The sequence below is a fragment of the Coregonus clupeaformis genome, chromosome 16 (genome assembly GCF_020615455.1).
Source record: "Coregonus clupeaformis isolate EN_2021a chromosome 16, ASM2061545v1, whole genome shotgun sequence".
NCBI classification, from domain to species: Eukaryota; Metazoa; Chordata; class Actinopteri; order Salmoniformes; family Salmonidae; genus Coregonus; species Coregonus clupeaformis.
Window position 1 is genome coordinate 17,252,763 of NC_059207.1, and position 22,504 is coordinate 17,275,266.

Here is a 22,504-nt window from a genome sequence, read left to right on the forward strand (position 1 = left end):
GACCAACCACAGTGCCGCCCCGAGTCCAGCCCTCCGTCTCATTGGCCAAGTGGCGGCCGGACCGGGCAGTGTTAGTGATCTGATTGGTGGATCTCTGCAGTGGGTGGTACCTTTTTCTGCATCAGCCGCAGTTCGTCGCTCAGGTTGCTGTTGACCTTCATCAACTGCTTGATCTTGGCCTCCGAGGCCGACAGGGCGTGCTTCACCTCCAGGAACTCCTGAACCATGACAGGCCCGTCTGACAGGTCCGAGTCCAGACTCTGTAGAGGAAAGTCAGCGATTGAAAAGCCAGACTGCAGGTGCTCATTTTCAGTACTACATACAGTACTGTACTTGAAATCCTTCACTTGGTTTGTGTGCAATGCCATCACGTTAGTTACCTTGGTTCGGTCCTTGCCCGAGGATGGCTCCTGATCTGTGTCCTCGTCAGAGGCCACGCTGTCGTAGTCCGGCTGGTCGTTGTCCAGACCCTCACTGCCGTGCAGGATGCTCACGCTTTTTAGGATAAGTTCAACGTTTTCTGTAACCACAAAGAAGCAAATGAGAAAAAAAAAAAAAAATGGGGCACTTTTCTCATTTCATATAAAGAACATTTGATTATGACCATAAGCCCTGTGTGTGAGAGAGAGCGGTAGTACAGTGAGGGAAAAAAGTATTTGATCCCCTGCTGATTTTGTACGTTTGCCCACTGACAAAGAAATGATCAGTCTATAATTTTAATGGTAGGTTTATTTGAACAGTGAGTGACAGAATAACAACAAAAAAATCCAGAAAAACACATGTCAAAAATGTTATAAATTGATTTGCATTTTAAATGAGGGAAATAAGTATTTGACCCCCTCTCAATCAGAAAAATGTCTGGCTCCCAGGTGTCTTTTATACAGGTAACGAGCTGAGATTAGGAGCACACTCTTAAAGGGAGTGCTCCTAATCTCAGTTTGTTACCTGTATAAAAAAGACTCCCGTCCACTGAAGCAATCAATCAGATTCCAAACTCTCCACCATGGCCAAGACCAAAGAGCTCTCCAAGGATGTCAGGGACAAGATTGTAGACCTACACAAGGCTGGAATGGGCTACAAGACCATCGCCAAGCAGCTTGGTGAGAAGGTAACAACAGTTGGTGCGATTATTCGCAAATGGAAGAAACACAAAAGAACTGTCAAGGTCCCTCGGCCTGGGGCTCCATGCAAGATCTCACCTCGTGGAGTTGCAATGATCATGAGAACGGTGAGGAATCAGCCCAGAACTACACGGGAGGATCTTGTCAATGATCTCAAGGCAGCTGGGAACATAGTCACCAAGAAAACAATTGGTAACACACTACGCTGTGAAGGACTGAAATCCTGTAGCGCCCGCAAGGTCCCCCTGCTCAAGAAAGCACATATACAGGCCCGTCTGAAGTTTGCCAATGAACATCTGAATGATTCAGAGGAGAACTGGGTGAAAGTGTTGTGGTCAGATGAGACCAAAATCGAGCTCTTTGGCATCAACTCAACTCGCCGTGTTTGGAGGAGGAGGAATGCTGCCTATGACCCCAAGAACACCATCCCCACCGTCAAACATGGAGGTGGAAACATTATGCTTTGGGGGTGTTTTTCTGCTAAGGGGACAGGACAACTTCACCGCATCAAAGGGACGATGGACGGGGCCATGTACCGTCAAATCTTGGGTGAGAACCTCATTCCCTCAGCCAGGGCATTGAAAATGGGTCGTGGATGGGTATTCCAGCATGACAATGACCTAAACACACGGCCAAGGCAACAAAGGAGTGGCTCAAGAAGAAGCACATTAAGGTCCTGGAGTGGCCTAGCCACATAGAAAATCTGTGGAGGGAGCTGAAGGTTCGAGTTGCCAAACGTCAGCCTCGAAACCTAACTGCAAAGAGGAGTGGGACAAAATCCCTCCTGAGATGTGTGCAAACCTGGTGGCCAACTACAAGAAACATCTGACCTCTGTGATTGCCAACAAGGGTTTTGCCACCAAGTACTATGTCATGTTTTGCAGAGGGGTCAAATACTTATTTCCCTCATTAAAATGCAAATCAATTTATAACATTTTTTACATGCGTCTTTCTGGATTTTTGTTGTTGTTATTCTGTGTCTCAGTGTTCAAATAAACCTACCATTAAAATTATAGACTGATCATGTCTTTGTCAGTGGGCAAACTTACAAAATCAGCAGGGGATCAAATACTTTTTTCCCTCACTGTAGGTCCATTATCGTCCAGTACTCTACCTTTGGGACTCGTCGTAGAGTTCCCCAGCTGTCGACGCTTCGCGTCACTTAATATGTCGATGACAAGAGTTGCAAATTCATGTGCATTGAATCTCGCAAGCTTTTGCCGTCCCTGGAGAAAAATAAAATAATGCATACTGTATCCTCTCCTACTGCATCTGATAACATTTCTTGATTTACATTTTATTTATTTATTATTCGTTTACTTGTTTGACATCTTACTGCATTGTTAAGAGCTAGTAACATTAGCATTTCACTGCACCCGCTATAACGTCTGCTAAACTGTGTACGCAACAAACCTTAATTTGAAACTGAGAACCGAGAATTTGTCATATTTAAAGGGGGAGAGAAAAACAGAGGGGGAAAATATGTAACTAAAGCTATATCAAGCAACAAAGTGTTTACTAGGGAGGGTGGTATACTGTGTGCAGCAGGCTTGCCTGGTTTCGTGTTGATGAGTACTCTGGGTTCACAGGAAGGAAAGGCACCACAGTGGTCTCTGTCACCAGCGTGCTGTGGTTCTGCGTTGCCAGCCATACTGTGCAGAACATAGGAGTGTTGCACATGGGCCGTGTTCATTAGTAAACGCAAACAGAAAACGTTCTGCATCGGGAAACAAAAATGTGTGTTTCTTATTGGATAAGTCAAGGTAGTCCCTCCCAGTTTCAGTCCGTTTTCTTCAGTTTGGTGCCTAATGAACACCATCCTGATGTTTAATTGGACATGGTGGACTGAATGCTAAGAAACATGCACTGATATTACTCCACTACTTCGCATCACTGTCTGTCTGTCCCTCAGTGTGTCTTACCTGCGTCCGTCTCCCGTCTGTCCACCTCGTCATACACATCCATCGCCAGCTCCTCAAACAAATGATTACTGAGCTGAAATGAAATTTGTGATTAGTGAGAAATCAAACCAGAACTAGTTTTATGAATATGCTTTCGTTACATTACATGGGTCTCTAGATTGCATTATGTAATGTATGATATTACAATCAAAACCTAAATCACAAGAACACTTACAGACTGGAGTTTCTTCTTTGCTGCCTTTGCCAGCTCTGATAAATCTAAACTGCTATAGATGGAAAGAATAAATATGCTTAGCCTCTGATTTTGAATGGGAGGGAAAATGCTCAAACCTCATCATGATCAAATACTTACATGTTCCTATCCATCAAAAGATAGCAATAAAAAAAGAGAACATGCTTAATTTGAGTTCAAATATCAGAACTATGCTATAATAGGTTAATACAATAATAAGACCAGAAAGGTCGATTTTTCTCAGATATGTATTTTTTATTATTATAACAACAATGATTTTGTTGTTTTAAATATGTAACAATGACTTTGGCCTATTTCCTCTCATGCTTGTTACAAAAAGCCACAGAACATGTCCTGGCAGGCCCTACAGTTGGATTGCACTGTCAAAGAAAAAAATCCTACAACAATCCCCATAAAGTGATATTTCATTTGTCTGGTCCCAGATCTGTTTAAACTTTTTTGCCAACTCCTATGGTTATTGTCATTTGCATGACAACATAGGGGTTGGCTATACAACACAAACAGTCTGGGATCAGAATACTATGTTATGCATTGAGCTACACAATGCTTCCTTACCTGTCGGCCATCTGTGGGACGATGAAGTGTTGGCCATTTTTATGATCTGAAAGCAAGCATGGACATAATATGGATTGTTGTGATTAGAACCCTCATGGGAGGTACCGTATGTGATGTTGAGTAACCCCCGAAACTAGGCTGCAAACGTTGAGTGTGTGTTGTTTTAGCAGGCAAAAAACAATGCCATAGAACAGAGTCAAAATTCTGAAGTGTGTGCCACTTCTGTGTATGTTTCACAGAGGTGCGTCTCTGCCCTAGAAACAGTCTTGAAGCATAAAAATAACTTTCAGAGACCCAAACTTCGCTTCACTGACGTGCTGCTTCTGTGGCTGGTGTAGCATGTATCATCGATTACAGTGGGTTTGTTTCAACTGCAGCTGACGGATGTTAGGAAAAATTAACAAGCAAGGCTTGCAGTCTAGTTTGAGAAGGCGAAGGACTTTCCTCACTTACCAGGCTTTCTCCCACAGAGATAGAAAGCCAGTCTGTCAGTAAGTTCATACTGAATCTCCACCAGCCTATCAGCCAGGTCATGGTAGCCAGTTTGCCTGAGAAACAGACACGATAGAAATCAGTTATGCCTCTTCTTGCCCATAAAGCCAGTAACAGCCAGCCTGGTCGCACAGCCACAATGTATTTAAATTTTTATGACTTGGATAAAATAAATTAAATATTCTGAATGGTGAACTATCCCTTTAAAGGATGGATGCTGCAGTACCTTGCATAGTCAATGGGGGTCTTGGCGCTGGTGTCGGGGGCGCCGGGGTCGGCCCCGTAGATTGTCAGCAGCTCAGCCTGAAACACCTGGCCTGCCTTGGCAGCCACATGCAGCGGCGTATTCCCTTTTTCCTGGAGGAAAGGTAAGACACCACCCACACGTGAACAATTAAAACTAGAGGGGGGAAAATACTTTATAGATAGGGTGTGAGAAAGGGTAAGGGTCTGTTCACACTGCTTGCGGCATAAACACTACGCCACAAAAGATTAAACCTATGAAAAGGCTTCCTTTATGGAATGTTTTTTTCCACGAGCAGTGTTCTATTAAGTTGCTCTCGTACCTCTGTAGCAAAACAGTAATTATGGTAGTAACAATGTTGTATTAACATGTTGTTAAGGATATGTTTTGAAGCTGGATGGGGGAGAAATTAGATGAGTGATCAGAGAGTCTTACTGGGTGAAAGAAGTTGGCCTGGGCTCCCAGAGAGAGTAGCCTCAGACATGTCTCCAGGTTACCAGTGCGGACGCTGGAGTGAAGTTGCTGAGGGAAAATAAAATCAACATCTATTAGTAAAATATTGCTAATTCAAGCCGGATAAACCTTCATTAGCACAGAGTGGCCGAGATCTCACCTTGCTTAAGTCCTTGGCTGTGAAGCTGTCGTCATCTCGACAAGGCATCCGGTGAACAAAAGCCAGCATTTGGTATTTGGCCTTTATGAACTCTGTCTTATTTGGGCTATGGGGATGACAAAAAGAGGACGGGGTAAACAGCAGAGAAATGGAGCAAAGAGCCTCGTGGGAGGATATTCAGCATTTCAATTTCAAGCAACACTCACTCTTAGGTTCCCATACCCTTGTCACGCTATTGTGCTGACCCAAACCAGCACTTTGGTGAATGTGTAACCAGGCCAATGCAGTTCAGCGTGATTGGTATCAGCTCAGTAGTGTGAAAAAGGTACTAGTGCAACTGGGCCAAAGGTCTCTCCTTCACTTGTGAACAAGTCTACACTCCTGGCTCACTTGGCAGCCATCAAACACTCATGACTCACTGTACTTTATCCTGAGGGTTGGCCTTGCGTTTCCCACTCATCACCGACGCTGGGTCCAGTAGAGAGTGCTCCCATATTGAATTTGCACTGTTGTTGTATAACATCTGAACCATCTGATTAAAAGACAAAGATATGATCAATTAAATGAAATATACCGACAGCCTGTTCTATCCCAAAAGCAGAAAAAGGGATACCTTTGACCACAGTAAAGGTGTGTGTGTGTGTGTGTTGGGGATCTTACTTGTAGCTGTGTAGGAGGCCATGGTGTGTGAGTCAGGTGACGCACTTGGGAGCTGTGTCTGCCCAGACTCCGATGAACACTACAGCACTCGTCGCAGATCAACACACCCCTGTTCACAGAGGCCCAGCGAGGCTCTAAGCAAAAAGGAAACAAATACATATAGTAAATAAATAAGACATTCATCTGAATATTTCCTCAATTGCAAAACCTCATTTGGCATTTGTAATGCCATGTAGTTGAATACACTGAGAAGGACCTGTGGGGCTAAATGCACTGAAACAGTGCTTGTCTGATTCTCATAACCTAGCCTTTAGCTTAATGATCACTCAACTGCCACTTTTCATATAATCTAGATTCTACATCAGCAGTCACTGTTTGAAATCCATCATCAAGCTAACACTTACACAGCTTTCCTTGGTTACTGGCACCTTCCTCATGACTAGGCCTTTCCACTGCTCCTCACATTCATTATTAAAATCTCTGGCATGCTGCCTTTGGCAGCCAGGCCACTTCACTTCTCACTCCGCTGCAAACTCACTCTGGCCCCAGCGTCTCCATTCTTGTGGCATCCCAGTTGGGCTACACTGACGGGACAGCCGTCCCAGATACACCCTTGGAATCTATACGCCTGAACTGATCCTGCTCAGATGCCTGTAGATAAAGGAAACCCTATTGAGGCTAACATGGAGACAACCTCAGGGCACATTATTCTGATAGCACTAACTTCTATTGACAGACATTTTTCAGAGCTGTCACATAATTACAATGCAAGTCATATAAGAAATAGCTCCTATAGGCCCATAGCCTTTATTTTTTTACGTTTTAACCCTAAACTTTCCGATCCCCAGTTCGTTACATTTTGGTAGTGAAGTCATGCAGAGCGCAAAGGTGAAGTTGAACCACACACTTCCATATATGGACAGTGTCAAAGAGACCGCTCCAAAATCTCATCCTTTTACGTGCTGTAGCCAATCATTGGTTGTAGCTGAGAGGGCAAAAGAGAAATTACTCTTTCACTAGCTAACTTCCGGCTAAACAACCACAAAATGTGTGTACATTACAGGATTGTGCACTTCACCGAGCAACGTATTGGGATTGTAGTCTCGTTCTAGGCTCATGGTGGGGTTATTGAAGGGGTCTGACGGGAAATAATGACAAAGGACTGAGCATGAGAGATTCATCGTACATCACACAGAGCTTCAAAGAGAACCGCTAACTGCAGAGAGAACTGAAACTTGTTTGAACTTGCACACCGTGCTATTGGTAAAGTAACAGCAAACACCCAGAGAGAGAGAGGGAGTGACAGGCCTACTGTGACAGACTGTATACAAACCATGGAACAAGACATAGCTCAGTTTTAGTCTCTTCAAAACACAGAAAAGTCAGTATTAAGGGCTGGTCGTTAGCTTTCTGACTTCCTACCTGAAGTATTTTCAGCAGCAGTCGTTTCCTTAGTTTAATTTCAAGGCGTGGCGCAAATGGCTCCAAAACATAGGCTAATTTAGACCCACGTTGTCAATTGAAACCAACAGGCCAGCTCTTTTAGGCAGGGGGCAACAGAAGAACCATGAGGACTTCCTCAATGCCCCTAGCCTGCATATCACGTGACCCGATAAGCACAAAGAGAGAAGTGATCAACTGATCTGCTGACCATTATCTCCATTAAGAGAACGTTCTGTTTTCTACAACTGAGCCCTGGAGTCAAAACTAAGTAGGCTAGGCTGTGTTTTTTCTAAACCCCTGTTTATAATGTTTGAGTTTGTTGAGATTTGAGAGTAGTAAGTCGCTTTGGATAAAAGCGTCTGCTGAATGGCATATATTATATATATTATTATATACGTTAACAACCCCCCCCCCCTACTGGCTACTTTGAAGAATCTAAAATATATTTTGATTTAACACTTTTTAGTTTACTACATGATTCCATAGTTTTGACATCTTCACTATTATTCTACAATGTAGAAAAAAAAACTTGAATGAGTAGGTATGTCCAAACTTTTGACTGGTACTGTAGGTTGACTGACAGCTTGACTGACAAACAAAACTGCAACCCATAAACAGACAAGCAAATTACAAAACTGATCGACTGGGTGACTGCCACTCTGAAATGATGAGTGGCAGTGGGGTTGTCACGTCTCTCTGGTGACAGCTGAAATGTGTGTGTGTTGGGGCTGCAGGCCAGTCACGCTCCGGCACCTGCTGTACCATTCTGCGTCTCTTCCTCTTCCTGCCCAGTGAGAGTTGGGTGCTGACAAGCCCACTCTTTCATCAACAAGTGTAAAGTGCTGCTAAATTAAAACTCACGCCTGTACCCGCTAAAAATATTCAGACCCCAACAACAACTGGTAACAGCCCCACAGAGGGGCAGTCCAGGCCAACTGGTGTCGGGAGGGAGGGACATTGACTAATTTTCAGTAGGACTGTCAGGGAATGGGATATAGGAATATGCTGGAATTGATAGAATGAACTGCAGTGAGTGGTAAGATACATTGGGTATGGGCTAGCCTACTTCAGAATGGCTCTAGGCTACTACAGAGCAATTCCACAATAAGAGATTTTTCACTTTAAAATGTGTGTCAAACTAAATCCAATAACTGCAAAGTTAAACAAACCATACAAATTTATGCACAAGCACTACCTTGAACAATTTCAACTGAAAATGTTACAAAAACACATTTCCTTGAAGAACAGTGCAGATGCAAAGTCTCAGCATAATTCTGTTACTGTGGAATTGCCCTACAGCTTAACCTCGTTGCTAAATTCAATTGCTAGAGAGAGAGCCGGCTGGAGGACGAGATTACATACAGCTAGGCCTACTTATTGTCACAATAATTAGGCTTATTTACTAACTAGGCTTTTCAATATTATTCTAACCAAGCAGCGTTCCTCTTTTAACTTGGTACATCAACAACTGACAATAGAAAGCCCCATCTACCACTATTTGTTATTTGCTTTGCTTTAGACAAACATTTTACAAAAAGGAAAAGTGCACATGCTTTAAGCCTAAACGGATTTAAAACTCCTTTCCTATGTACTGATAGAATAACTTAAATCAGAGCAGTGGAGGAAGATCATCAAATATGATTTGTCACATGCGTCAAATACAACAGGTGTAGACCTTACAGTGAAATGCTTACTTAACCAACAATGCAGTTAAGAAAAATAAGTGAAGTAAAAAATAGATAAGTAACATTTTTTATAACAAATAAAAAGAAATAACAAATAATTAAAGAGCAGCAGTCAAATAACAGTAGCGAGGCTATATACAGGGGGTACTGGTACAGAGTCAATGTGGGGGGGCACAGGTCACAAAGATGTGGAACATTTTATACAAAGTCAAATACAATAGCCACAATTCTCACTGCATCCTCAGCATCTAGTCAATTCACTCAACATCCTGTTTTTCTTCCTGTGCTAAATTGGACAACGTCATTCCAGTACGAAATGGACTAAACATTATGCAAAACAGCCCTCACAACACAGCAATGAAGCCATTAGACTCTCACAGAGAAACCGCATGGTACATGATTTCTACCCAATTCGGATGAGCTCTAAGGATGTTTCACGTATAGTCCTCCAAAAGAACCGATCTCAGTCCTCTTTAAAGAGAACTCTGGGGTAAAAAAATAAGCAAAAGAACTCAGTTCTCTTTGTATTCACACTGCCCTTGCATTTGAATGAGGACTCAACTCTTTTGCCAGTTCACTTTACCTATTTTGTGGTTCGAGTCCTCTTTGCATTCACATTGCTACGTTTAGAAAGGAACCAAGATCTTTTTACAACATTCACTCAATGCACTCTGGGTTTTTACAAAGTGCAGGACAAACCATTCCATCAGAACATGTTATTGGACAGCTAGATACCTACTTACATTTCGGAAGTTAATAGATTGCATTTAGTTAAAAGATTAGACATAATAATTGTAATCAGAAGATACTATTAACATGTAAATATTATTGGTAATGTCGTAGTAAATATATAATGTTATAGCTTGGTCTGACTAAAATCTTGTGCATGACCCATCTTGTGTTGGGCCTTTGTATTTAATACAATGCACAAAGACTTCTATCTTGTCGGCCTTATCAGCAGGTGGCTATGGACAACACCCACGCCATAGGTCTCTCAGTTCTCCCAACTCACGACTTCTTGCTCTGAGGACATACACACACACACCCCCACACACACACACATATACACACACACACACATCATCATTGTTAAACATACACACACATACACACACACACACACACACACACATATACACACACATCATCATTGTTAAACATACACACACATACACACACACACACACATACACACACGCACACACACACACACATCATCATTGTTAAACATACACACACATACACACACACACACACACACACACATACACACACGCACACACACACACACATCATCATTGTTAAACATACACACACATACACACACACACACACACACATACACACACGCACACACACACACACACACATCATCATTGTTAAGCACACACACACACAAAAACCCCCCTTCTCTTAGGCTGAACATCTGAAGACAGAGAACCCGACTCAGAGCCAATGCAATGGAGGTGACCTCGACCAACTCATCAGGACCAATCAGAAGATCAGAACTACTAGAATCAACCTACTTTATTTTATTGTATAAAATGTCAGCACACAATGTTTAGGGGCTCGCTCTCAGATATCTCCCTACGAGGTTGACGAACGGGTCCGTGCACGCGATTTACAGATATCTTTACCTCTGAATAAACTGCCTTATATTATACAATTATCCACCTTGTCCGAAAGTCTCTACTTGGTCTCCGTTCTCCAGTAAACTTGTGATCATCAACAAAATTGGTAGCAGAGGATGGTTTTCTAACTCTGAATTCGGTCCATAAAAGTTGATAGAGACAGGAGACAAGTAAGAGACGGATCTGAAAGGACGGGTGACCTGTCCGCAGGAGCAGCCGGAATCCAGCTCGCCTCAGGAAACTGATCTAAACCGACGTCAATACAAAGGTAAGCAGAACCTGTTAAAACAAAATCTGCATATTGTATTGTAGGATAAACCAAATTATGATCAGTAGTACTGGGCGTGAGTATGGATTACTGTTAAATTTATAACATATCTATTATGACTCAAAAGGCACATGTGTAAAGATATCTGAAATCTTAGGTTTTTACTGTTGAAATGTGACTCTAAGAGAAGAAGTCTAGTTACAGTGGTTTTATTTTCTGTTGAATTGTGATTCTCTAGTGAGGAGTCTATTTACAGAGGTTTGGTTCACTAGAAATGGACCCTTTTATTTTTACTGTTGATATCTGAAATCTTAGGTTTTTACTGTTGAAATGTGACTCTAAGAGAAGAAGTCTAGTTACAGTGGTTTTATTTTCTGTTGAATTGCGGCTTTCTAGTGAGGAGCCTATTACAGAGGTTTTGGTTCACAAGCGATGGACCCTTTTATTTGATCCACAAGAGAAGGATCTGGTGACTTGATAAAAAGATTCAGATAGTCGGGTTGAGTTAATTCCGTGAGAATCCAAGTCCAGAAAAGGTTCTCCCGACTAGACGCCAGTTGAATGGTTTAAACGACTGGGAGTCTCCTTGAGGAGAATCAAAAAAATAAAAATAAAAATACAAGTTCAGATAGTCGGGCAATTGGTTGACGTGGCACTCAACTATATGTACTGTGAGGAACTCAAACTGAATTCGTGTGTTGATGCTGATATGTAATGAAAAATGTAATTGTTGAAATGATAACCTGAATGTTGTGTAAGATTGGCCGTTTCATGAGACTAACTAGTGGATAACTTTTAAGAGGACCACCGAGTCCTATTTTGCCTGTTATGTAGCCGCTGCGCTAAAAGCTGACTTGAACTTTTTCCCTCTTGTGGTGTTGGTATTTTCATAATTCCTAAAATTAAATTGATAATTATTTTGGAAGCGCTCGAGTTTGTTAATATATTGTTCCAAAAGGGCGATTCTGATACCTTTTGGGAAAATATATAATAACTCGAATAACTGAAAAACAATAATAACTTTTGCTAAATAATTCCTAAAATTAAATTGATAATTATTTTGGGAGCGCTTGAGTTTGTTAATATATTGTTCCAAAAGGGCGATTCTGATACCTTTTGGGAAAATATATAATAACTCGAATAACTGAAAAACAATAATAACTTTTGCTAAATAATTCCTAAAATTAAATTGATAATTATTTTGGGAGCGCTTGAGTTTGTTAATATATTGTTCCAAAAGGGCGGTTCTGATACCTTTTGGGAAAATATATAATAATTCGAATAATTGAAAAACAATAATACCTTTTGCAAAATAATTCCTAATAATAAAGTATTGAACATTTTTTGTGTACGAGGGTGGGACATCAGAGATAAATCTCAGTCAGCGCCAAGAATACATTGCTGGATTCGGCCAGTGACGGGCTAAGAGCACCAAGATAGTCTAAAAAAACTGTATAACCATGGCAACCACTACCGTCCCAAAACTCAAGTTTAATGAATATCTAGATCAAAAAATACAGGATAGAGCGGGAGTGGTGCCGAATGGTTTTTTAATTCGATCTAAAAGTTGGTGCGAGAGGAAAAGGCAAATCATCGATCTAAAAACAGACGGAAGAGTGACCTGAAAATCCTGGAGAAATCAACTATTCGTCTTGGCTCAGGAAACCTGATCAGAGCGCGCTCTTCTAAAAAAGGTATGCAGAGCCTGTTAAAACGAAATCTTGCATATTGTATTATAGACCAATACCAAATTATGATCAGTAGTACTGAGCGTGAGTATGAATACTTGTTAAATAATTTTCCATCCTAATGAATTAAGGCATACATGAGATATCTGGTACTGTGTTTTATACTAAGGAATTAAGGAATAAGGAATAAGGAATAAGGAATAAAGATAAACGTATCCAGAATGTGTCGAACTACGGATTGACGCATTGGTGGATAAGATTTGACCCACAACTAGATTCCTAAAGGGACCCAGTTTGAACTGAGACCTTTTGCATAAATCCTATTAGGGGAGGTCCTACCCTATAGGTTGCGAGGAGGTAGAAGTTTAACTGTGGCAGAGTTCTAGACATTAGGTGGAGGGAGAGGTATGGTTTTGAGGGACGTCTGGACGCAGATAAACTCGAATCCATGCTTAAAACAGATACATAAGGTGTGTAAAGGAGAAATGAGCAGTGAGAGAGAAAGAGAGAGTTGCGAGGGAGGGGCTGGAGAGAGCGAAAGTGTGGCTTTTGGAGCGAGGAAAGACTGGAGTTGGCTGGGAACACCACGGGGTGATTATTTGAGAGGTGCCTGCGGGTTTCTGACGAGGGATGAGATGGGTGAGAAAGTAGAGAATATTTACATTTGCATTTTTGGTGATTTGGCAGACGCTCTTGTCCAGAGCGACTTGCAGGAGCGATTGGGGTTGAGTGCCTTGCTCGAGGGCACATCGGCAGATTTTTCGCCTGGTCGGCTCGGGGATTGGAACCGGCGACCTCTCGGTTCTTGGCGCGGCGCTACTGATCACTAAGCTGCCTGCCGCCCCATATGAGTTTAAGGTTGTGGCGTTGTTTGATCATGTGATAAGGTTTAATTTGTAATCGGACCATAACTAAAGTGGTTGTAGAAGTAATGTATAGGTAGGGGAGAGCCAATAGGGGGCTCCATTGAACTATTATGGTTTATTTGGCATTTCAATGGCATAAGGTGAAATCTGTATGCATGAGGGGAATTCGATTATGTATTATTATAGTATTATGGACACTCCGTAATAAATAAACTGAACCAAACAAGACGTTACTACAGCAATAGAGAATAGTTAATGTTGTTACGTTAGTTCTTAAACCCGATGATAGAGGAAAATGCAGAACGCTGTTAGAGTGTGTTTTATTTAGGCTACTAGGGTGTTTGAGACGGAAGGGCTGGCTAGACGGGGGTGATGACGTGGCTGGATGTGCGACGTGAAAGTATTTACTTTGTGAGAATCGTAGATGGTGTGGAGTGACTGGCGATGTCCCTGGTTCGAACACAGGTAGGGACAGTAGACAAAGCTTTCGCAGTGGGGCTATATACCTAGATTACTATGTGGATGTGAAAGGTTGAATTAGATAGCTTAAATAGAAGTATTCTAGAAAAGTCTATGAAAATATGTTATAAGGTTACCATGCGCTCTCCCCGAAGGAGCAAGGGGAGGGTGAGAGACAGTACAGTTCAGATGGTAGGAACATTATTAAATGTATGCTAATCAACGATAGCAAGTATTTGTTTTATTAATTAGGGCATAATCAGAGAGAACAGTTAAATAAATTGAATAGCGAACTGAAATGGTTTAGCGGGAAAATATAAATGTTTGGTACATTTAGCAGAGTTAGGGTAATCAATTAAATAATAATTGTATACTCGAGGAATTTTGAGTGGTTTTATAGATTAGTTATGAGGAATTAGATTGATACAAACAATTATTGATGGGTTAAGACTGGGGATAACCAGGAGAAAGAGATTAGCTCATCTCGTTGGAATGTTGCCAAGGGCTAGGGGAGCAGTAGTGAAGTTAGGCCGTATTTAGGTCATAAAAGTGAGCTACCAAATTAAGGCCTGGCTATTTGTGGTTGTTTTTCAAATTGGGTTTTCAAATAAAAAACAACACACCTAGTATGATGTTTATAAAGCCTTGTTTCAATTTTGGGGGGTTTTCAGCAGGTCAAGGGTTATAGGTCTTAAAGGTGCACACAGTGAATTTTATGGATTTTTTAGGTTTTGGCTGAGTTTGGGGTATATATGATTTCTTATGAGAATGAATGTCATGAGGACTTAATGAACACTTGGGATAACTAACATTTATGAAATATTTAGAATAATGGTAATTGTTTAGTATACTATGGGATTAAACAGTTCGTTAAATGATTTCAATGGCCTCTGAACTCTGTTTTAACATTCTGGTGTTAATTAATCATCCACACTAGTACATTCTAAAGGCATGAGAGGAAGACTTTAAGATAGTTTATTTTACTAAGTTGAGGGTAATTTATAGTACTGTGAAAATTGTGAAGAAGATTATAATTTGGTAATAATATATTTGATTTGAACCATAAATAACAGAAGAGAGAGTGGAGGAATCGCAATTGGATAATGAAATACCAATATTAACTAAAGTGATTGTTTAGGTAGGTGGTAATATTGACACATGGCCAAATCATGTGTCAAAGAGGGGGATGGTTGGATTAAATATTAAATATATACGAAGGAGAGGACAAAATACTTTATTAAATATATACGAAGGAGAGGACAAAATACTTAAAAAAAAAACAAACATGTATGATAGTTTATTAACCACACCTGTATGTCAGAGGTTTTGTGCCCCACAGGTGAACTAAAGGAGAAGGTGACCCACTCTATCTAACCAGGAGACTGAATCAGGCCTGGCGGGAAGGGCCCTACCAAGTACTGCCTTTGCCAGCAGAATAGCTGAGAGATCCATCTGGGTGCATGTCACACACTGTACAAAACCAGCTACACCTGACGAACAAACACAGAGTTAGGAGAAAGATCCGATCACCACTATGGTTCGGGGGTTGCCTCCTTAACGAAGATTCCCTTACCCTGTCTGATCATCCCTGTGTGAGTTCGATAGAAGGTAAAGCAATGGGTTGGCCTCTGGCATCTGACATGTTCTCAGGGCAAGGGTGGGGATTCACAGGTCTCCCGACGGTAGGTAGCTGTCTGATTGTGGGGGCCATATTCCTAACACACACACGGACCCTCCTGTTTCAGCCAGAAGTGGTAGTTAACCTAACACAAGTTGAAAAGGCATAGGAGACAGCTAGACGTAGGGAAAGGGGAAATTCTAGAGTAAACCTCTCTGAGGGAGGTAGTGAGACCGGGGCTGTGATAAAGATAGTGCAAAACTATGGACCTGGAGGAAGTAGTACAGGTGGAAACGGGGTATAGAAATCTTAACCTGTGGTTGGAATGGATTCAGTATACGGAAAAAAAAACTATGTCTAAAGAGGACTGTTTTGCCTGTAGGACAGCCAAACCAGGGATAACAACTACTCCGTTCCCCTTGACAGGCTTTAACTCTCTGTCAGGTTTTTCCTCCATGCAAGCCACCTGGGAATGTGGTGAAAGAGTCTTATGGTAACTTGCACTATCTGTTTCCCCCGATAACAAAGTCATCCCGACCTGGGTTGCCTCAGTTTGAAGTCACAGGGGATTCTTATTATTGTTTTTCTAGGACTAGTAAGGATAGGATACAGGGTAGGGCATCTTAGCTCCTGCTCCCACACAGAGAATGTCACACCTAAAGAGACCATGACTAAATCTCTCCTCTTTGTTGCAGCAAGAGGATTATAGGAGCCAAAACCAGGCCCGTGCTGACATCTGATGGATGTGTGGTGATAACTGATTGTGAACTCACCTACATACGCAAACAATCAAACGTGTCAGAGATTGGTGAGTTGTCACATAGAAAGTAGGACCTCCTCCCGGGATCCTTTGATGAAAGGATATATATTGATGGGATCCACAATCAGATCGCAGCTGGGTTTGAATCAAGTATTTTCTGGTGGTCAAACAATTAATAAAAATGTAGATTGGATAAATTATATTTAATATAACCAGCAAAAGATTTATTAACCACACTCGTGATGCAATAAAGGGATTAGCTGAGCAGACAGCGGCAACTAGCTTAATGACATGGCAGAATAGAATAGCTTTAGATATGCTTTTGGCTGAGCGGGACGGGGTTTGTGTTCTGTTTGGATATATGTGCTGTACTTTCATCTCCAACAATATAGCACCGGACGGGCCCGTGACCAAAGCGCTTGAGTGACCATCACCACGCTGGCGAACGAACTGGTTGAGAACTCTGGTATTGATAGCTCCATAAACGGTTGGTTTGATAACGTATTTGGTAAATGGAAAACTATTGTTGTGACTATTCTGGGTGAAGTTATGGCCTCTATGGGTATACTTGTTCTTTGTGGATGTTGCCTTATTTCCTGGCTGAGTGACTGGTTTGGTGAGTACTCTTCTATGGTGGTTACTGGATTTCTGACCCTAGTAATTGTGTTTTTGCTGTTAATGTGTTGTGCTGCTTGCATCGTCCCTTGTCTCAGGAGGTCAGTGGTAGGAGTGGTGCAGGCGTCAGGTATGATGCTGTTGTTACCGGCCCAGGATGATGCAGGTGACTCTGCTACTGACTCTGAGACCAAGCTGGATGATCCATGTTTTGCCTAGTAAAATACATACACGCATTTATTTTCAGTTCTTGCTCATTTATTACCTTACGTTTTTACTAACCACTGTGATTGTTTATTCTTCCTGATGTGAAGGTAAAGGATTCCTGGGTGGCTGGTAGCCAACTCAGTACATGTTAGGTGTAGGGGAGGAATAGAGGGTTAAAATTATTATTTTTATTTTCTATTAACATTAAATGTTGTGATTTAATTTCCATATCCTGTTATTCTTAAGGGTGATTATACTCTGTTTAGAGTGACACCATAAAATTGTTGGGTTTTATTTTTTGGATCTGTATGTGATGAATAGCTTGGAAGGAATGCATTAATGAGGAGCACTGTACTGATATGGATTGTTTCACATAACAGGCTGATAAGAACACTCTCTCTTTGTTGTCTGTGAAACTGTCCTTGAACATGGGTACATGGAGTACAGTTTTTGGGGGCTCGTCCTTTTGGGTGCTGACTGTTGTACTATTAATAAAAACGTCGATAGAATTAACTGCATACATTAATGTTAAAATTAGGCAATTGGACACAACAAGGTTTTGAGGCGGTGCATGGCCAGTTGGCTGCAACCTCTCTCATGGCTTTCCAAAATAGTATTGCTGTCGACATGCTCCTGGCTGAAAAAGGAGGAGTATGTGCTATGTTTGGTGAACAATGTTGTACCTTTATTCCCAACAATACAGCCACAGATGGCAGTTTGATAATTGCCCTGGAAGGGTTACGAACTCTTAATGGTAAGATGAAGAGCCACTCAGGGGTGGACACTTCAATGTGGGACTCTTGGATGGATGCGTTTGGTAAATATAAAACGCTTGTTTCTTCTATACTTGTATCCATCTCAATTTTGCTGCAATTCTAGTGCTTTGTGGATGCTGTTGCATTCCATGCATACGGACGCTGACAACCAGGATTATAACCACCGCTATTGATCCACATCCTGCAGATAACGGTCAGATGTTTCCTTTGCTTGCTATTGACGATGCTGACCAAGGATATCTGGATGATGAATAGCATTTAAGCTTTTTTGTCACGTCTCTTGTGAGACGTGAAGAGGGGGAATGTAAAACTTTATCTTCTGATAAAGTTTTCCCTATTTTGCCAAATTGCAGCATTTCAGCTTTATGTCACGTCTCTTGTGAGACGTGAGGAGGGGGGGAATCAAAACTTTATCTTCTGATAAAGTTTTCCCTATTTTGCCAATTACACTGTTAGCTTGTGTCACGTCTTAAGTTTTCCTTCTTTACTGTTACTTGGTCACGTCTCTGGGGAGACGTGAAGAGAGGGATTTGTCGTAGTAAATATATAATGTTATAGCTTGGTCTGACTAAAATCTTGTGCATGACCCATCTTGTGTTGGGCCTTTGTATTTAATACAATGCACAAAGACTTCTATCTTGTCGGCCTTATCAGCAGGTGGCTATGGACAACACCCACGCCATAGGTCTCTCAGTTCTCCCAACTCACGACTTCTTGCTCTGAGGACATACACACACACACCCCCACACACACACACATATACACACACACACACACACACACACATCATCATTGTTAAACATACACACACATACACACACACACACATATACACACACACACACACACATCATCATTGTTAAACATACACACACATACACACACACACACACACACACATACACACACACATCATCATTGTTAAACATACACACACATACACACACACACACATACACACACGCACACACACACACACATCATCATTGTTAAACATACACACACATACACACACACACACACACACACACGACACACACACACACACACACACATCATCATTGTTAAGCACACACACACACAAAAAAACCCTTCTCTTAGGCTGAACATCTGAAGACAGAGAACCCGACTCAGAGCCAATGCAATGGAGGTGACCTCGACCAACTCATCAGGACCAATCAGAAGATCAGAACTACTAGAATCAACCTACTTTATTTTATTGTATAAAATGTCAGCACACAATGTTTAGGGGCTCGCTCTCAGATATCTCCCTACGAGGTTGACGAACGGGTCCGTGCACGCGATTTACAGATATCTTTACCTCTGAATAAACTGCCTTATATTATACAATTATCCACCTTGTCCGAAAGTCTCTACTTGGTCTCCGTTCTCCAGTAAACTTGTGATCATCAACAGTAACATAATAAATAGGCCTAGCAGAAGAATAACTGCAGATTAAATAATGCTGTAATTTAAAATTGTACATCCAATGTAGGCTACTGTCCCTAGAATAGAAGTGAGCTAGAATAGATTTTGTACCCTGTTGTGATTCTCACCAAATACAGTGGGGAGAACAAGTATGATACACTGACGATTTTGCAGGTTTTCCTACTTACAAAGCATGTAGAGGTCTGTAATTTTTATCATAGGTACACTTCAACTGTGAGAGACAGAATCTAAAACATAAATCCAGAAAATCACATTGTATGATTTTTAAGTAATTAATTTGCATTTTATTGCATGACATAAGTATTTGATCACCAGTAAGAATTCCGGCTCTCACAGACCTGTTAGTTTTTCTTTAAGAAGCCCTCCTGTTCTCCACTCATTACCTGTATTAACTGCACCTGTTTGAACTCGATACCTGTATAAAAGACACCTGTCCACACACTCAATCAAACAGACTCCAACCTCTCCACAATGGCCAAGACCAGAGAGCTGTGTAAGGACATCAGGGATAAAATTGTAGACCTGCACAAGGCTGGGATGGGCTACAGGACAATAGGCAAGCAGCTTGGTGAGAAGGCAACAACTGTTGGCGCAATTATTAGAAAATGGGAGAAGTTCAAGATGACGGTCAATCACCCTCGGTCTGGGGCTCCATGCAAGATCTCACCTCGTGGGGCATCAATGATCATGAGGAAGGTGAGGGATCAGCCCAGAACTACACGGCAGGACCTACTCAATGACCTGAAGAGAGCTGGGACCACAGTCTCAAAGAAAACCATTAGTAACACACTACGCCGTCATGGATTAAAATCCTGCAGCGCACGCAAGGTCCCCCTGCTCAAGCCAGCGCATGTCCAGGCCCGTCTGAAGTTTGCCAATGACCATCTGGATGATCCAGAGGAGGAATATAGAAGGTCATGTGGTCTGATGAGATAAAAATATAGCTTTTTTGTCTAAACTCCACTCGCCGTGTTTGGAGGAAGAAGAAGGATGAGTACAACCCCAAGAAAACCATCCCAACCGTGAAGCATGGAGGTGGAAACATCATTCTTTGGGGATGCTTTTCTGCAAAGGGGACAGGACGACTGCACCGTATTGAGGGGAGGATGGATGGGGCCATGTATCGTGAGATCTTGGCCAACAACCTCCTTCCCTCAGTAAGAGCATTGAAGATTGGTCGTGGCTGGGTCTTCCAGCATGACAACGACCCGAAACACACAGCCAGGGCAACTAAGGAGTGGCTCCGTAAGAAGTATCTCAAGGTCCTGGAGTGGCCTAGCCAGTCTCCAGACCTGAACCCAATAGAAAATCTTTGGAGGGAGCTGAAAGTCCATATTGCCCAGCGACAGCCCCGAAACCTGAAGGATCTGGAGAAGGTCTGTATGGAGGAGTGGGCCAAAATCCCTGCTGCAGTGTGTGCAAACCTGGTCAAGACCTACAGGAAATGTATGATCTCTGTAATTGCAAACAAAGGTTTCTGTACCAAATATTAAGTTCTGCTTTTCTGATGTATCAAATACTTATGTCATGCAATAAAATGCAAATTAATTACTTAATCATACAATGTGATTTTCTGGATCTCTCACAGTTGAAGTGTACCTATGATAAAAATTACAGACTTCTACATGCTTTGTAAGTAGGAAAACCTGCAAAATCGGCAGTGTATCAAATACTTCTCCCCACTGTATGTTGTCGTCCTCACACTATTCAAACCCCACAACCGAATAAACAGTTTATATAGCTCTCTTAGCCGATAGAACAAATATGGAAAACAATTAATCTGAACTGAAAACTCCACAAATACTATAATTTCTGTGCATTCAAAAACAGCACACGTTTTTTTACGCGAACCTGCACATCATCTTCTCTCGTTTGTGGCACCAATGTGAGGGGTTATGGCAGGGAAAACGGTGTTGCAATAGTCTAGTGTGGTACGGGAATAATGACAAGTGAACCTGGGGAGCTTTGTGTTCACATTGCCCTAAAAAAAGAGAACCGCACCACGGAATTCAAGCGAACCGAACTCAGACCACCTCTCGAGATGGTCTCAGTTCGGTTCGCGGGCTCTTTTGAGGGATCTGTTCCTTTGGAGTGCTCACACACACTGCACAAAAAAATTATGCGAACCGCACTGAGTTCACAAAAATTATCTGAAAGGGACCAAGTGTGAAAGCACCCTAAATTGTTCGGATATTGTAATTATTCTATAAGATAACAATGTATGGTATTTGTAGTTTATTGTTTTGATAAAGAGAGCCTCTGAGTGAAGTGACAACACCATCATTCTTAATCTCAGGTTGACAGTCGGTTAATTTCCCCCAAAATTAACAGCAGAGATTGTAACTAGGGGACCCAACCACAGTTCAGATGTGGAAGAAGCGTGCACCTGGTCATCTGATCTTCTACTCATCATCATGAGTTTTGAAAACTTAAAAAGGTACTCAGCGATATGATGTAAATGCAGAAAATAAACAGCATAGTGTGTCAACTTCCGCAACAACTAAGAGCGTTGAAGCGCGAGGCTCAACTTCTCCGCTGTTTTGGTCCCGTGGCTACCACGCTGTAACAGCGTGAAGCGAACCTGTGCACATGTGTGACTGTGTGTGAGTGAAGTCTTGCATTAAGCTCATCTCAATAGCTGCAGTGCTGCTCGTGACAACATCATTTTGCTGAGTCTACCTTTAAGTTGTCAAAACTCATTCCGGAGGGCAATTAAAGGGAAGCACCTCTATCCAGGGTTTCCCAAACTCGGTCCTGGGGCCCCCCCTGGGTGCACGTTTTGGTTTTTGCCCTAGCACTACACAGCTGATTAAAATAATCAAAGCTTGATGAGTTGATTATTTGAGGACTGAGTTTGGGAAACCCTACTCTAAGGTAGTAGAATCTAAAACCATGACCATAGGGAAAATTCTTATCCTTTCTGGCATTATTCTTCAGAAATCTGCAGCCAGCCAGACACATGAAGACAATCAACACTAAACACCCACAGTCAGTGGTGTATTCATTACGTGAAAAACAAGAGTTTCTATTGGTCAAATTCATGAAGGTCCCGCCCCGTTTGGGTCCTAGAGTAAACTGTTTCTGTTGCAAAACGTTTAGCAACATACGAAACGTTTTGCAATGGAATCCACGTAATGAATAAACCCCTGGTGTGCAAAAATGCCAGGGCGAAACACACA

General features: G+C 41.9%; 1 protein-coding gene across 10 annotated transcripts in view; it reads right to left on the minus strand.

Moving 5' to 3' along the window:
* LOC121584533 (ARF GTPase-activating protein GIT2) overlaps positions 1-22,504 on the minus strand; it is a 40,786-nt gene that overhangs the window by 15,910 nt on the left and 2,372 nt on the right. For 7 of the 10 annotated variants that reach the window (XM_041900461.2, XM_041900456.2, XM_041900464.2 and 4 more), the window contains exons 2-15: positions 5,861-5,994; positions 5,620-5,732; positions 5,201-5,306; positions 5,023-5,109; positions 4,570-4,700; positions 4,305-4,399; positions 3,852-3,897; positions 3,396-3,401; positions 3,258-3,309; positions 3,044-3,116; positions 2,676-2,773; positions 2,236-2,347; positions 381-520; positions 111-260 (exon numbers count right to left, since the gene is read on the minus strand). In XM_041900461.2, the coding sequence (XP_041756395.1) occupies positions 111-260; positions 381-520; positions 2,236-2,347; positions 2,676-2,773; positions 3,044-3,116; positions 3,258-3,309; positions 3,396-3,401; positions 3,852-3,897; positions 4,305-4,399; positions 4,570-4,700; positions 5,023-5,109; positions 5,201-5,306; positions 5,620-5,732 (1,209 nt within the window). In that variant the 5' untranslated portion in view covers positions 5,861-5,994. The remainder of the gene's footprint in view (positions 1-110; positions 261-380; positions 521-2,235; positions 2,348-2,675; positions 2,774-3,043; positions 3,117-3,257; positions 3,310-3,395; positions 3,402-3,851; positions 3,898-4,304; positions 4,400-4,569; positions 4,701-5,022; positions 5,110-5,200; positions 5,307-5,619; positions 5,733-5,860; positions 5,995-22,504) is intronic. The other 3 variants (XM_041900457.2, XM_041900460.2, XM_041900463.2) reach the window with 1 other exon arrangement.